This window comes from Octopus bimaculoides, chromosome 28 (assembly GCF_046866305.1).
Source record: "Octopus bimaculoides isolate indiv1 chromosome 28, ASM4686630v1, whole genome shotgun sequence".
Taxonomy (NCBI): Eukaryota; Metazoa; Mollusca; class Cephalopoda; order Octopoda; family Octopodidae; genus Octopus; species Octopus bimaculoides.
This window is the reverse complement of record NC_142955.1, coordinates 15,320,313-15,337,269: the sequence shown is the minus strand read 5'-3', so window position 1 is coordinate 15,337,269 and position 16,957 is coordinate 15,320,313. Positions and strand designations below refer to the sequence as shown.

General features: G+C 35.2%; 4 protein-coding genes across 6 annotated transcripts; all 4 read right to left on the bottom strand.

Moving 5' to 3' along the window:
* Positions 1–2,881: 2,881 nt before the first annotated feature.
* On the bottom strand, positions 2,882–3,472 carry LOC149130628 (uncharacterized). Its single transcript, XM_089343820.1, has 2 exons — positions 3,455–3,472; positions 2,882–3,231 (listed from the first exon to the last, which is right to left on the bottom strand). Exons 1-2 carry the CDS (start codon positions 3,470–3,472, stop codon positions 2,965–2,967), a joined length of 285 nt encoding a protein of 94 aa, XP_089199946.1. The 3' UTR covers positions 2,882–2,964.
* Positions 2,882–14,889, bottom strand: LOC149130626 (uncharacterized). Of its 3 annotated transcripts, none has more exons than XM_089344456.1 (2): positions 14,759–14,889; positions 2,882–5,549 (listed from the first exon to the last, which is right to left on the bottom strand). In XM_089344456.1, the coding sequence occupies exon 2, from the start codon at positions 5,158–5,160 to the stop codon at positions 3,787–3,789; it is 1,374 nt and encodes a 457-aa protein (XP_089200582.1). In that variant the 5' UTR covers positions 5,161–5,549; positions 14,759–14,889; the 3' UTR covers positions 2,882–3,786. The 3 variants fall into 3 exon arrangements, with proteins under 3 accessions (XP_089200582.1, XP_089200581.1, XP_089200583.1); XM_089344455.1 differs by lacking the exon at positions 14,759–14,889 and adding an exon at positions 7,646–8,158; XM_089344457.1 differs by lacking the exon at positions 14,759–14,889 and adding an exon at positions 5,761–6,487.
* On the bottom strand, positions 8,967–9,392 carry LOC149130627 (uncharacterized). Its single transcript, XM_089343819.1, has one exon. It carries the CDS (start codon positions 9,390–9,392, stop codon positions 8,967–8,969), a length of 426 nt encoding a protein of 141 aa, XP_089199945.1.
* LOC149130625 (uncharacterized) lies at positions 10,126–14,898 on the bottom strand. Its single transcript, XM_089344644.1, has 4 exons — positions 14,759–14,898; positions 13,038–13,289; positions 11,261–12,940; positions 10,126–10,854 (listed from the first exon to the last, which is right to left on the bottom strand). Exons 3-4 carry the CDS (start codon positions 12,549–12,551, stop codon positions 10,184–10,186), a joined length of 1,962 nt encoding a protein of 653 aa, XP_089200770.1. The 5' UTR covers positions 12,552–12,940; positions 13,038–13,289; positions 14,759–14,898; the 3' UTR covers positions 10,126–10,183.
* Positions 14,899–16,957: the final 2,059 nt, after the last annotated feature.

Below are 16,957 nucleotides of genomic sequence, written 5' to 3'. Positions count from 1 at the left end.
CCACCGTGATTTTCACGTTCCTTGCATGGCTCTTCTCCCCCACCTGACATGGTCCAATCAAGAGTTTTGATGGCACATCTGGTGTATAAGAGAATTTGACACAGCTGCCCTAAACTGCGTCTCATTACGAGCCATTGGTTCGTCTAGTATCGTGGAGAGGAAAGCGTCAAGTTTTGTCTTGAAGACCTCCGCATCCATGTCTTGCATGTCTCTCAAATGTTTTGGCAGGGCATTGAAGAGCTGAGGTCCTCTGAAACCGAGGCTGCTGCAGTATCTCGTTCTTATGTGAGATGCAGTGGACGGTACCTTTGGCACCATGCAGTGGCGACCCATGCGGGCATTCCTGTAGTACTTGATACTTGATATATATATATATAAATATATATATATATATATATATAAATATATATATATATATATATAAATATATATATATATATATAAATATATATATATATAAATATATATATATATATATATATAAATATATATATATATAAATATATATATATATATATATAAATATATATATATATATATATAAATATATATATATATATATATAAATATATATATATATAAATAAATATATATATATATAAATATATATATATATTATTTTGCCCCTTTTATATATTTTTCTTGGTTTTCTTCTTATATTTTATTCTTTACAAATACTTCCACTGCTGTATTTCTGTCAAGTGTTATACATTTGTTTAGCAACACTTCCATAAACTTATTCAACTTCAATGAGCACACAGTCTGGGATGTTCACAAATTTGGCTAATAATATTATTTCAGAGCAAATGTTTCACAGGAATTCTTCCACAGATTCGTAGTCACAATCTAATACATATGTATCATATAATATCTTTCTTTAGTCTTTAAAACATGGTAGATATTGAGGATGTTTCATCTGTTAAGTCAATGTCATCTGATGTTCTGAAATTAGAGAGAAACAACAGTGTAAGACGTAGAAGCTACTTAAAATATAAAAATTTATTTCTATTGAAATAAACGTTCAACTTAAGAATTGAGCTGGATGCCAACAGGTCCATAAAGAAGTGTCAATCTCTAAGCAGGTGAGCTGGCAGAAACGGTAGCATGCCGGGCGAAATGCTTTGCAGTATTTCGTCTGTCTTTGCGTTCTGAGTTCAAATTCCGCCAAGGTCAACCTTGCCTTTCAGGATCAATAAATTAAGTACCAGTTGCATACAGGGGTTGATCTAATCGACTAGACCCCCACCCCAAAATTTCAGGCCTTATGCCTAGAGCAGAAAAAAAACAAAAAATCTCTGAGAGTAGATTGAATGTGTGGAAGTGGGACATTGAGAAGGGCATGATCATGTGGATAGTTGCAAGACCTACAATCCTCATTACAATTCAAAGAAGCATGATGCATGATAAAAAGTCAACTGAACTCAAAAAAAAAGAAAAAAAAAAAACTTCATTTCCATCCGTGTGATATCATGTTCAGTACCAGAGCAGCACCTTGAGCAAGTATCTTCTTTAATAGCACCAATGCATCTACAGCCATCAAAGTGGATTTGATTGACAGAAAGTGAAAGAAGTTTGTCCTGTGTGTGAGTGTGTGTCTTCACATCATATGACACATGTCAATGCACATCAACATGAAAATATGTCCGGACATATTATACAGAAGGCATGTTCAAATCAGATTTTGGTTCATGAACGGACGTAGTTTTCTTGTTTACATCATTCTCCTCAACCGAGGACATTTTCACAGTTTTCTTAATATTTATTCTCCGTGGGCCTTTTTGGGAGCTTCTCTTCTACAGAAGAGAAGTACATTATTTTGGGATAAATCCCACAGTTGACGCAAATATAATAAAACAATATAATTCCCTTCCTCGCCGAGGGGAACAACGTTCGCAAAGTCTGCCAAAAGCAGATAAACAAGGTGTTTTATGGGAAACACAAAATAATAACAGCAAATCCGGACTATATGTAATCTGAACCTTCGGAATCCCACGTTTTAGGCTATGGAGATTCCGATTCGAAAAAAAATTGTTTGAAAAATTTCAATTCCCCCCCACCACCACCACCAAGCAGGCTATTTACATGCTAGAAATAACAGCCAAATCTCAGAAAACTAGTGTTAGGGTTAGGTTTACCCTGTGGATCTATATAAAAACCGGGGGGGGGGGGGGGGGGGGAGAATCGAAATTTTGAAAATTTTTTTTCAGAATCGGAATCTCCATAACCTAAAGCGTGGGATTCCGTAAAAAAAAAAAAAAAAAAAAATAAGGGGCGAAAGGTACAGATTACATATAGTCCATCTGGACGGCAAATACAACAATCCAAGAACCCTGCAACAACTTATGACCAGCACAAAAATCACAAAGCGATAATATTGTCTAATACTTACGGAAATGTTTCATAAATGGTAGTGTTGTTATATATATATATATATGTACAGTGGTAGTTGAGAATTACATTATAACAATTATTAGTGTATTATCAACTGATTAAGAGAAATTCTTGGTCAGGACATTTAACCAGCCGTTAATAGAAAATTAGAAGTTCGTTGAATGCGCATGCGTAGCTCGTCTTTTGATATGTTTGAGGTTGCTAGTTCTAATTAGCTCCCTTTATGTATCTGTATTCTGCTGTTGAATATGTATGAAATCCGTGCAGGAGGGTCAACATGTTAATGACGTTTATTAGGCGGGGCCGGGAAGGTGAAAAGAGGGAGGGGTTATGTGTAGTGTAGGAAAGAAACAGGGGACACAAAGCTAAGAGAAGTTCGTATGAGTGAGGGCAGTTGCGAACCTGATAGGAGGAAAGAAGGGAGGAATGAATGGGCAGAAGAAATAGGCAATTAGCGATGGCGAAACGAAAAACAAAACCCAACAAAATCTAAAGGCTTTGTAAACACTTTAATTTCCATTGCATAAAACACAGGAATATTAAAAATATACAGCAAACACAAAACTATAGAAACTACCCTTTTCCTTTCTTCCCTGTATGAATACGTTTGTGTCTTGCTAAGTCAAAATTTCGAGAGAATGATTTACCACAGACATCACAATGATATGGTTTCTCTCCTGTATGAATACGTTTGTGTTCAGCTAAGTTACTACTGTTAGAGAATGATATACCACAGATATCACACTGATATGGTTTCTCTCCCGTATGCATACGTTTGTGTATAGTTAAGGCATAATTATAAAAGAACGATTTACCACAGATATCACAGCGATATCTTTTCTCTCCTGTATGAACAGATTTGTGTCCAGTTACTTTACTACTATCAGAGAATGATTTACCACAGATATCACAGATATGGTTTCTCTCCTATATGAATACGTTTGTGTTCAGCTAAGTTACTACTGTTAGAGAATGATATACCACAGATATCTCAATGTTATGGTTTTTATTCTGTATGAATATATTTGTTTTGCTTAGTCACAATTTTGAGAGAATGATTTACCACAGATATCACAAACATATGGTTTCTGTCCCTTATGAAGAGATTTGTGCTTAATTAATGTACTACCTTCAGAGAATGATTTACCACAAATATCTCAATGATATGGTTTTTATTCTGTATGAATATATTTGTGTTTTGCTTTGTCACAATTTTGAGAGAATGATTTACCACAGATATCAGTGATATGGTTTCTGTCCTGCATGAATACGTTTGTGCTCTGCTATTTTCCTACAGTTAGAGAATAATTTACTACAAATATTAGTTTCTCCCCAGTATGAATATGTTTGTGTCCAGTTAAGTGAATACCTTAAGAGAATGATCTAGCACAGATATCAGTGATATGGCTTCTCTCCTGTATAAATGTGTTTGTGTGTCATTAACTGACTATTTCGAGAGAATGATTCACCACAGATACCACAATGATATGGTTTTTCTCCTGTATGAATAAATGTGTGATGTTTTAAGTCAAAATTTCGAGCGAATGATTTACCACAGCTACCACAATGATATGGCTTCTCTCCTGTATGAGTACGTATGTGTATTGTTAAGTCATAATTACTGGAGAATGATTTGCCACAGATATCACACTGATATGGCTTCTTTCCTGTATGAGTCTTTGTGTGTCCATTCAAGTGACTATTGTAAAAAAATGATTTACCACAGATATCACAATGATATCGTTTCTCTCCTGTATGAATACGTTTGTGAGCATTTCTGCTACGAGACTGAGAGAATGATTTACCACAAACATCACAATGATATGGTTTCTCTCCTGTATGACTACGTTTGTGTATAGAAAGATAACTACTCCAAGAGAATGATTTACCACAAATATCACATTGATATGGTTTCTCTTGTGTATGAATAGATTTGTGTCTAGTTAAGTGACCATTTTGAGAGAATGATTTACCACAGATATCGCAATGATATGGCCTCTCTCCTGAATGAATACGCTTGTGTTTCATTAAAGTACCATTGTCAGAGAATGGTTTACCACAGATATCACAACGATATGGTTTCTCTCCTGTATGAATACGCTTGTGCTTTTTAAGGTGACTAATGTGAGAGAACGATTTACCACAAATATTACAATGATATGGTCTCTCCCCTGTATGACTACGCTTGTGTTGTTTTAAGTCACTACTGTTACAGAATGATTTACCACAAATATCACAATGATATGGTTTCTCTCCAGTATGAATACGTCTGTGAGTAGTTAAGGTAGTAGTTTGAGAGAAAGATTTACCACAGATGTCACAATGATATGGTTTCTCTCCTGTATGAGTCCGTGTGTGTGCAGTTAAGTAACTACTGTAAGAAAATGATTTAGCACAGATATCACAATTATATGGTTTCTCTCCAGTATGAATATGTTTGTGTCTACATAAGTTACTACTATTAGCGAATGATTGACCACAGATATCACAATGATATGGTTTCTCTCCTGTATGAATACGTTTGTGCCTTGTTAAGTAATTAATGTGAGAGAATGATTTACCGCAAATATCACAGTGATATGGTTTCTCTCCTGTATGAATACGTTTATGTGCAGTTAAGACAGTATTTTGAGAGAATGATTTACCACAGATGTCACAATGATATGGTCTCTCTCCAGTATGAGTACGTTTATGTATAGTTAAGAGACTATTATAAGAGAATGATTTACCACAGATATCACAGTCATATGATCTCGTCTCTTTTGCCATGTGTTCAGGGGAAATCAATTCTATAATTGTCTCACTCTTTTCTATCACTTTTTCTCTCAAATCCCAATTGATATATTTTTTCTTCCTTTAGTCATCTATTTTATTTCTTAAAAAAATTTCTGTCTAGTGTTACCTTTGTTTAGCAACACTTCCATAAATGTATCCAACTTAAATCTATACTCAGGCACTTCCTTTTGACACTCGACTCAGTGATGCTCGGGAACTTGGTTAGTGATATTATTCCAGAGCAAATGTTTCACAGGAATTCCTCCACAGATTTGTAAAATACAATCTGATACATCTTCTTTTGTATAATATTTTCTTTTAGTCTTTAAAATATGGTAGATTTTAAGGATGTTTCATCTGTTATGTCAATGTCATCTGATGTTCTGAAATTATAGAGAAACAACAGTGTAAGATCTAGAGGCTACTTAAAATATACAGATTCATTTCTACTGAGATAAACTGTAGAAATAAACATTTAACTTAAGAATTCAGCTGGATGCCAACGGCTCATTAAAGAAGTGCCAATCTCTGAAAGTGTATTGAACATGTGGTAGTGGGACACCCAGAAGGACATGGGATGAAAAACTGAAGAACCTTTTAGATGAGATGACGAAGGAATGAGATTTCTGGAGACTTGATGTACATCTTTTTTGTATAATATTTTCTTTTAGTCTTTAAAACATGGTAAATATTGAGGATGTTTCTCCTGTTATGTCAATATCATCTGATGTTCTGAAATTATATAGAAGCTACTTAAAATATATAGAATAAACATTTAAATTAAGATTTGAGCTGGATGCCAACAGCTCCATATAAAAGTGCTGATCTTTAAAAGTAGATTGAACATGTAGAAGGAAGACTGTATATCTATGACTACATCATCCAATACATTCTTCAATATTCATGATGTGTAGGAGAAATTTTAGGGGAATGTGCTACTTCTAGTAGGTTGTGCGATCACATGGAGAGTTGCAGGACCTACAATTCATATCAGAAATGTTTTGAGTCCTCTTACTACCTCCCTGTCCGTTGAACCCACACCGTTTGCCAGCATGCATTTTTTTGTTTCATATTCGTTTACTACATGTTGTTTTACACCTATTACACGATTTTTCTTGTTTTGCATTATTGTGACAGGTTGTCGAAGTGGTGTTACTGGATCGTGTGAATTATCGGAGTCCGCACCCCATTCCCCGTCACAAAAATAAAAATAAAAAAATAGAGTACTAGGTGTAAAATAAAGTGTATTAAACGAATATGAAGGAAAAAAATTTCGCTGACGAACGGGGAAGTGGTGAGAGGACTCGGAACATTCCCGATGTGAATTTTCCGAGCCCTCTCCCCCGCCCCGCCGTTCGCCAGCGCGCATGTCTTTTCATAATCGTTTACTACATGTTGTTTTATACCTATTACACTATTTTTTTTATTTATATACAATTTCATTAAAGTTACGAGGGAAAAAATCGAATCTTGTGAATTTTCCGAAGTCAAGACTCACTGCTTTCCGCGTATTTTTCCTACAATTTCTTCTTATACCCTTTGCACTATATATATATATTTTTTTTTTTTTTTCCATTTCGTTTCCGAGTAATAATGTGAACATTAACCGATTTGGTTAATATATAGTTTAACACCCGGTCACCAAAACCAACGAAGATGAAAACAAAGATTTGCAAAAGACTTTGGGAAAATTCACAGGATCCGGGTTTTTTTTCCTCATAACTTTTAGGAAAATGGATATCTTGTAATGAAATTTTACAGAAACACCCTTCGAACAGCATAGATTACAGATTATAAAGAAATTTGTGGAGAAAATGTTTTCTGAAGGGGTGGCGAGAGGACTGTCGGAAGGTTCATATAATCTGTGTTTTCCCCTCATAACTTTCAGGATCTTGTTTACCACCCGGTCACCAAAAAAAAAAAAAAAAAAAAAGTCTAATTAGCTGTACGAAAATGTGTAGAGAACGAATATGAAAACAAAAATTTGCGCAAACAGATGTACATACGTTCGTCTTGGTAATTATTTGACGGCAACGGTTCGGGAGGAAAGTATAACGGTTAATGTTCACATTATTAATCGGAAACGAAATGGCAAAAATATATATATATATATATATTACCGGCATAATGCCTCTCCCAAGGTTTAATTGTATATATACATATATATATATATATATATAGTGCAAAGGGTATAAAAAGAAATTGTAGGGAAAAAACGGATCATATGAATTTCCCCAAAGTCCTTTGCAAATATTTGTTTTCATCTTCGTTCGTTTTGGTGACCGGGTATTAAACTATATATTAACCAAATCTCGTACAACTCATAGAATCTCTTCCATCGCTAGAAATAGCAGCCAAATCCCGCACAAATCAAAGACATCTCTCTTTGATAAAACAAAGAAATCGCACAAAGAATCGACGCGCCAAAAACCGAACGTCTACAGAATTAAAAACATTGAATATTTTCATGAATACTTACGGAATTGTTTCATAAAGGATAGAGTTGTTATATATATATATGTGTGTGTGTGTGTGTATGTGTCTGGTAGTTGAGAAATATATTATAAGAATTATAAATGAATTATCAACTTATTAAGAGAAATTTATGCAGAGGTCATTTAACCGGATATCAGCACAAATTGAGAAGTTCGTTCAATGCGCATGTCTAATTATCTCCCGTTACGTATGTGTTTAACTGCTGTTGATGTGTCTCTCCGTGCAGAAGGACAAGAGGGTAATGACGCTATTAGGAGAGGGAGGGGAGGGGTAAAGTGGGCGATCTTTCGATACTATTACGCAACAACTTCCGGTCGTTGTGCGCACGTATACTGTCACCGCTAATATCAGTGAGGGGGTGGGGGGGCATCGAGAGGTAGGCCCCGAAACGGCGCGAGGGTCTTTCTGATTTGACGGGCAACACTTTTCATTTATGTTTTATGTAGTGTTTTTGGTACCGAAACACTCTCAAACTTCGAATACTTGTATATTTTGTGTTATAGAACAGATAAAAATTTTTGTATTCAAAGTTATTTCATGTAAAAAAATTGTCGCATTTCGGTAATTTCAACCAATCACTAACGTCTATTGAGGTGAAAACATTTACTGCCGTGGAATGTAAACAACGGTGTCATGGGATCTTTTCCCTTGAATAAAATTAGTGCTGTTGTTTGTCAACAACAACTATCAGCAGTACTGTGATTTATGACACCATTCGTGTTTGTACTGGTTTTAGCTTTAGGGTTTAAGATATGTCTGAGGCACTTTACATGAAATTTCTCCAGCATTTTTATATAACACTTGTAAGTGGTCCATGTCTCACTTGCATAAAGAAGTGCAGACAATACACACACTTTATAGACACCGATTCTTGTCTGCAGAGAAATATCTCTATCCACCCATACTTGCTTTTCAAGCTTTCCAAATGCAACACCTCCCTTCCCTATTTCATAGTCTATATCTGCCTCAAGACTACCATCTCTTGACAGTGTGCTTCCCAGGTAAACAAAGGTGTCAACGACTTCTAGCCTAGTTCCATTCACAAAATATATTTGGTTCAGAATATGTTTGTCCTGGCACAGGAGTTAACATTACTTTGGTTTTTCCCAAACTGTGAGTCCGAAATTTACACATGCAGTGGAAAATCTGTCCATTAAATGTTGCATATCCCCCTCTGAGTGTGCCAACAAATCAACATCATCAGCATAAAGTAATACTCTAACAAGTATTTTGAAAGTCTTTGCTTTGCTGTTAAACCAGGTCAAAATAAAAATCCGACCAAATGTCCGAAATCTGATTCCGATTCACATTGCAATCCTTGAAAGCATACCAAAGTAATGCAGCAAAATAGAGAAAAGTGTAGGGGCAGGAATATCTCCCTGGTTGACACTGCTGTCCACTGAAATGACATGAGATAGCTCACCTTTAAAGACTACCTGAGCTTTCATGTTTCTCTGTAGTTCCTTAAAAATGCTCCCAAAATGTGCTGGACAACCGAGTTTACACAAAACAATCCACAGTGCCTCCCTGTTTACCATGTCAAATGCCTTAGTTAAATCTATGAAGACCTGGTATAGTGGTATTTGTTCCTCTAAGCATTTCTCTTGAACCTGCCTCACAGAAAATATGTTCATTGTTCCTCGCTCAGGTCTGAAACCACACTGTTCTTCAAGAATTACATGTGGACACACATTCTCAACAAAACGATCTAACATGATCCTTGAAAGCATCTTCGTGGTATGTGACAGAAGAGTTATCCCTCTAGATATACCACAGACTGCTTTCAGGCCCTTACCCTAGTATACAGAGATTAGAATGCAATTTATCATTCTTGTGGCACAGAAGATTCAGTCCAAGCTCAAGTTGACAGGTTATGAATTTCAGATGAAATATGATCCCCACCTACTTTCAGAATTTCAACTGGAATACCATCCAATCCAGGAGCTTTACCTGATCTGTTTCCACAATGCCAGATTTACTTCTTCAATGGAAAGTGTACCATCCAGGTGTTTTACTCTCTCTCTCTTTGCGGAATGTTGTTTATGATATCCACGATTGCTGAAGACGGATTATGGAAAAGATCTGCAAAGTGTTCTCTCCATCTATTTATTATTCCAGAAGGATCTTTAATAACCTCATTTCCAATTTTCGACTTCAAGGGAACATATGATGATGAAAATTGCGGTCCAAAAGCTTGCCACAATAAACTATAGAAACTTTTAATATACACAGAAGTAACTTATGTTATTGTATAACATATTTAATGAGTGAATCATTTAAAAGATAATAAGCAATAAATATACAGAAATTATAAGGATGTGATGTTCAATAAAGAATAATGTGCAGGGTTGTCAGGAGGAGTTTTGGTAAAGAGGTTCTTACACCATGGACAGGAAAACGGATGGGTGGTCAAGGAAGGAGGGAGAGGAAAGGAATGCAAAAAAACAAAACAAAACAAAAAGATTATAAGTTTTTGGAAAATTTTAGTTATAATTTCCATTGCATAAAAACATACAACAAACTACTCTTTTCCTTTCTCCCCCGTATGAATATGTTTGTGTTTAGTTAGGTGACTGCTTTGAGAGAATGATTTACCACAGATATCACAGTGGTATGGTTTCTCTCCTGTATGAATACGTCTGTGTGCAGTTAAGATATGATTTTGAGAGAATGATTTACCACAGATATCACACCGACACGGTTTTTCTCCTGTATGAATACGTTTGTGTCTCTTTAAGTGACTACTCAAAGAGAATGATTTGCCACAAATATCACAATGATGTGGTTTCTCCCCTGTATGGGTACGTTTGTGTTTAGATACATCACTACAATGAGAGAATGATTTACCATAAATATCACAATGATATGGTTTCTCTCCTGTATGAATATGTTTGTGTCTAGTTAATATACTACTATTAGCGAATGATTTACCGCAAATGCCACAGTGATATGGTTTCTCTCCTGTATGAATACGTCTGTGTACAGAAAGATTACTAATGTTAGAGAATGATTTACCACAAACATCACAATGATGTGGCTTCTCTCCTGTATGGGTACGTTTGTGTTTAGATACATCATTACTATGAGAGAATGATTTACCACAAACATCACAATGATATGGTTTCTCTCCTGTATGAATACGTTTGTGTTCAGCTAAGTTACTACTGTTAGAGAATGATTTACCACAGATATCTCAATGATATGGTTTTTCTCCTGTATGAATATATTTGTGTTTTGCTTTGTCACAATTTTGAGAGAATGATTTACCACAGATATCAGTGATATGGTTTCTGTCCTGCATGAATACGTTTGTGCTCTGCTAGTTTACTACTGTTAGAGAATAATTTACTACAAATATTAGTTTCTCCCCAGTATGAATATGTTTGTGTCCAGTTAAGTGAATACCTTAAGAGAATGATCTAGCACAGATATCAGTGATATGGCTTCTTTCCTGTATAAATGTGTTTGTGTGTCATTAACTGACTATTTCGAGAGAATGATTCACCACAGATACCACAATGATATGGTTTTTCTCCTGTATGAATAAATGTGTGATGTTTTAAGTCAAAATTTCGAGCGAATGATTTACCACAGCTACCACAATGATATGGCTTCTCTCCTGTATGAGTACGTATGTGTATTGTTAAGTCATAATTACTGGAGAATGATTTGCCACAGATATCACACTGATATGGCTTCTTTCCTGTATGAGTCTTTGTGTGTCCATTCAAGTGACTATTGTAAAAAAATGATTTACCACAGATATCACAATGATATCGTTTCTCTCCTGTATGAATACGTTTGTGAGCATTTCTGCTACGATACTGAGAGAATGATTTACCACAAACATCACAATGATATGGTTTCTCTCCTGTATGACTACGTTTGTGTATAGAAAGATAACTACTCCAAGAGAATGATTTACCACAAATATCACATTGATATGGTTTCTCTTGTGTATGAATAGATTTGTGTCTAGTTAAGTGACTTTTTTGAGAGAATGATTTACCACAGATATCGCAATGATATGGCCTCTCTCCTGAATGAATACGCTTGTGTTTCATTAAAGTACCATTGTCAGAGAATGGTTTACCACAGATATCACAACGATATGGTTTCTCTCCTGTATGAATACGCTTGTGCTTTTTAAGGTGACTAATGTGAGAGAATGATTTACCACAAATATTACAATGATATGGTCTCTCCCCTGTATGACTACGCTTGTGTTGTTTTAAGTCACTACTGTTACAGAATGATTTACCACAAATATCACAATGATATGGTTTCTCTCCAGTATGAATACGTCTGTGAGTAGTTAAGGTAGTAGTTTGAGAGAAAGATTTACCACAGATGTCACAATGATATGGTTTCTCTCCTGTATGAGTCCGTGTGTGTGCAGTTAAGTAACTACTGTAAGAAAATGATTTAGCACAGATATCACAATTATATGGTTTCTCTCCAGTATGAATATGTTTGTGTCTACATAAGTTACTATTATTAGAGAATGATTTACCACAAACACCACAGCAATATGGCTTCTCTCCTGTATGAGTATGTTTGTGCTGTATAACGTAGTCACCTGTAGAGAATGATTGACCACAGATATCACAATGATATGGTTTCTCTCCTGTATGAATACGTTTGTGCCTTGTTAAGTAATTAATGTGAGAGAATGATTTACCGCAAATATCACAGTGATATGGTTTCTCTCCTGTATGAATACGTTTATGTGCAGTTAAGACAGTATTTTGAGAGAATGATTTACCACAGACATCACATTGATATGGTTTCTCTCCAGTATGAGTACGTTTATGTATAGTTAAGAGACTATTATAAGAGAATGATTTACCACAGATATCACAGTCATATGATCTCGTCTCTTTTGCCATGTGTTCAGGAGAAATCAATTCTATAATTGTCTCACTCTTTTCTATCACTTTTTCTCTCAAATCCCAATTGATATATTTTTTCTTCCTTTAGTCATCTATTTTATTTCTTAAAAAAATTTCTGTCCAGTGTTACCTTTGTTTAGCAACACTTCCATAAATGTATCCAACTTAAATCTATACTCAGGCACTTCCTTTTGACACTCGACTCAGTGATGCTCGGGAACTTGGTTAGTGATATTATTCCAGAGCAAATGTTTCACAGGAATTCCTCCACAGATTTGTAAAATACAATCTGATACAGCTTTTTTTGTATAATATTTTCTTTTAGTCTTTAAAATATGGTAGATTTTAAGGATGTTTCATCTGTTATGTCTATGTCATCTGATGTTCTGAAATTATAGAGAAACAACAGTGTAAGATGTAGAGGCTACTTAAAATATACAGATTCATTTCTACTGAGATAAACTGTAGAAATAAACATTTTACTTAAGAATTCAACAGGATGCCAACAGCTCATTAAAGAAGTGCCGATCTCTGAAAGTGTATTGAACATGTGGTAGTGGGACACCCAGAAGGACATGGGATGAAAAACTGAAGAACCTTTTAGATGAGATGACGAAGGAATGAGATTTCTGGAGACTTGATGTACATCTTTTTTGTATAATATTTTCTTTTAGTCTTTAAAACATGGTAAATATTGAGGATGTTTCTCCTGTTATGTCAATATCATCTGATGTTCTGAAATTATATAGAAGCAACAGTGTAAGATGTAGAAGCTACTTAAAATATATAGAATAAACATTTAAATTAAGATTTGAGCTGGATGCCAACAGCTCCATATAAAAGTGCTGATCTTTAAAAGTAGATTGAACATGTAGAAGGAAGACTGTATATCTATGACTACATCATCCAATACATTCTTCAATATTCATGATGTGTAGGAGAAATTTTAGGGGAATGTGCTACTTCTAGTAGGTTGTGCGATCACATGGAGAGTTGCAGGACCTACAATTCATATCAGAAATGTTTTGAGTCCTCTTACTACCTCCCTGTCCGTCGAACCCACACCGTTTGCCAGCATGCATTTTTTGTTTCATATTCGTTTACTACATGTTGTTTTACACCTATTACACGATTTTTCTTGTTTTGCATTATTGTGACAGGTTGTCGAAGTGGTGTTACTGGATCGTGTGAATTATCGGAGTCCGCACCCCATTCCCCGTCACAAAAATTAAATAAAAAAAAATAGAGTACTAGGTGTAAAATAAAGTGTATTAAACGAATATGAAGGAAAAAAATTTCGCTGACGAACGGGGAAGTGGCGAGAGGACTCGGAACATTCTCGATGTGAATTTTCCGAGCCCTCTCCCCCGCCCCACCGTTCGCCAGCGCGCATTTTTTCCTTCATATTTGTTCAATATACGGTGCACTTCAACTACTACACTATTTTTTTTTTCAATTTTTCCACCGGGTGCGGATCTATATAAAAACCCTGAAGTTGATGATGACCGAATCAAAGATAGAATTGAATCTGACTGTTATATAACAGTGTGAGAGATTGCAGAGAGGTCAGATCTATCACACACAATTGAAAATCACTTAAAATGTCTCGGTCTCGTTAAGAAGCTCGGTATTTGGGTTCCACATAAATTGAAAGAGATTCAAGGAGGGGTGCGATTCTGCATTAACCCCAAAAACTAACCTGGCAAGATATCTTCCATAGCTAGAAACAACAGCGAAATCTCACACAACTTATAGAATCTTTCTTCCATCGCTAGAATTGCAAACCAATGAACATCTCTCATCCAGAGCTAGAAATAGCAGCCAAACGTTACCAAATCAAGAACATCTCTCATCTATACATAGAAGTAGCAGCCAAAACTCGCACAAATGATGGACATCTCTCACCCATAAAATAAAAGAGACACAAAGAATCGACGCGCCAAAAACCGAATTTTGTTGTGTCTGGGGAGAGTCGTTCTCTTTTAGTGCCTTTATAATTTAACATGCAACCTTTTCACTAGTTTTAAAACTATTGAAAACGTTGCAAGACGCAACGAAAATATTAGAAAAATAAAAGAGAAATAAGTGGAAATTTTACCGGTGATTGTGTTAAATTATAAAGGCACTAAAAGAGAACGACTCTCCCCAGACACAACAGAATATGCTTCAACACACGAACTCATAAAGAATAGTTGAATACTTACGGAAATGTTTCGTAAATCATAATACTGTAATCTGCTAAAACCTCGATTTTTCACACTACCTCAGCTTCTCCTCATCTTTTCATTTTCTCCATCATTTTTCAATTTTATAACTTTTCATTGTTAGCTTTTCGTTTCTCCATCGCTAATTTCTTAATTGTCACTTTCTTCTACCCATTCATTCATTCCTCTCATCAGGTTCAGAAGTGCCTTAACTCAAACCCACACTAATTTCTCTTAGCTTAGAGTCCTCTGTTTCTTTCCGACACCACTTTATCCTTTCTCCTTCCCAATCTCTCCTGATATCATTACACTGTTGTCCCTTTGTACGGGAGACACACATCAATAGCAATATAGCGATACATAAAGGGAAAGAATTAGACTTATCCGCGTTAAATATTAACAGAAACGCATGCGCATTGAAAACACTTCCCTATTCATGCTGATATCCGGTTAAATGTCTTCATTAAATTCTCTTAATCAGCTGGTTATTCAGTTGTAATACTTACAATTTATCTCTCAACTACCAGATACACATATCTGTAACAACACCATCCTTTATGAAACATTTCTGTAAGTGTTGAAGCAATGAAAATATTCAATGCTTTTAATTCCGTAGACGTTCGGTTTTCGGTTCTTTGTTTCTCTTATATAATTTGTGAATGAGAGATGTCACTGATTTGTGCGAGATTTGGCTGCTATTTCTAGCCATGGAAGAGAGATTCTATGATCTGTGTGTGATTTAGCTGTTATTTCTAGCTATAGAAAGTACCTTCTAAACGCTCCATCGTCAACACGTTAGTTAATTGATCGAATGTTTGTTTCTTTGTATAACTACCGATTTGTGCCCATTCTACTAGCAATTTGTTTCCTCATAACTTTCGACAACATGGATAATATTGAATATAAATTTCAGAAAGTACGTTTCGAATAATGTAGATAAGGAATTTGTGGGAAACGAAAAATACAACTGAATGGGAGTTATGGATAGTTTATACACCTCGACTTTGTTTCCTCATACTTGTAGATTTACAATTATGCTACACAAAATAAGGGGGGCATATTTCCACCCGCTTTTATGACACCAAACACCATTACAATTCTTAATTAACATGTAGGGCATAATTACAGATTCCTAAACCTCCGCCCCTAGAATTTGGATGATCATAACTTTCAGAAAAATGGATATTTTTAATGAAATTCACTATGAATATGTGTTATATCATGTAGAATCCGATTATACAAAATGTTTTTGGGGGGGGGGAGTATTTTAGGAAGGGGTGAGTGGTGAATTTCGGAAAAATTCACCGGCGTCCACTTCAATTCGTCTTAACTTTCAAGAAAATTCATATTTTTCAATGAAATATTCTACAAATATACCTCGGACTATGTAGTTTCCGAGGACCTAGAATTTTGGGGGGAAAACAATTAGGGGTTACTTTTGAGGAGCGTTCTCCACTCGGGGGTGTTTCGGAACAAGTCGTCCATATTTGTTTCATTTTCTCCGTTTTGTGCGTTTCATTAAAAAATATCCATTTTTCTGAAAGTTATGATCGTCCAAAGTCGGTGGGTGGGGTGCGGAATCTGTAGTAATGCCAACATGTAGTATACCGTCATAAACTAATGAAAGTAAATGGATGACTGTTTTTGTTCATATAAATAGAATATAAATTTTTATATATTAAATATCTGTACATTTATGTATTGGATGCATTGGTTATATTACATTCCTTGTTTACATGAAATTCTGGGCTGACACTGTTGTCATTCCAGGTTTCTATCACAGTATACTTTCATGTTTTTAGGGACATTCTACTTTCACTATTTTATGAGAGTAAACTACATGCTTACCCAGTTCTCTTCCCTCTTTTTCATTTGCAAATGAAACAACTTTCTTTTCAAGCTGTTTCCATTTTAACGAGAGAGAAAAAAATAAATGAATCTATAATCAATTATGATTACGTGTTGAACAGAAAATCATGAATATAAAATACTGTGATGTCAATTTTAATAAATACGAATATTCTGTTGTTAAGAGAAATGCTTATTTCTACAGTTTATCTCAATTGAAATGGATCTGTATTTTTTAAGTAGCCTCTATCTTACACTGCAGTTTCTATCTGATTTCAGAACATCAGATGACATTGATGTAACAGAAGAAGCATATTCGATATCTACCTTGATTTTAAAGACTACAAGAAA

Coding starts and splice junctions, on each gene's coding strand:
- LOC149130626 (XM_089344456.1), bottom strand. CDS start 5,160: ATGGCAAAAGAGACGAGATCATATGACTGTGATATCTGTGGTAAATCA.
- LOC149130627 (XM_089343819.1), bottom strand. CDS start 9,392: ATGCTTTCAAGGATCATGTTAGATCGTTTTGTTGAGAATGTGTGTCCA.
- LOC149130625 (XM_089344644.1), bottom strand. CDS start 12,551: ATGGCAAAAGAGACGAGATCATATGACTGTGATATCTGTGGTAAATCA. Junction 10,855..11,260: donor AGAGAAGCCATATCATTGTG/GTAGCTGTGGTA, acceptor CATATCATTGAG/ATATCTGTGGTAAATCATTC.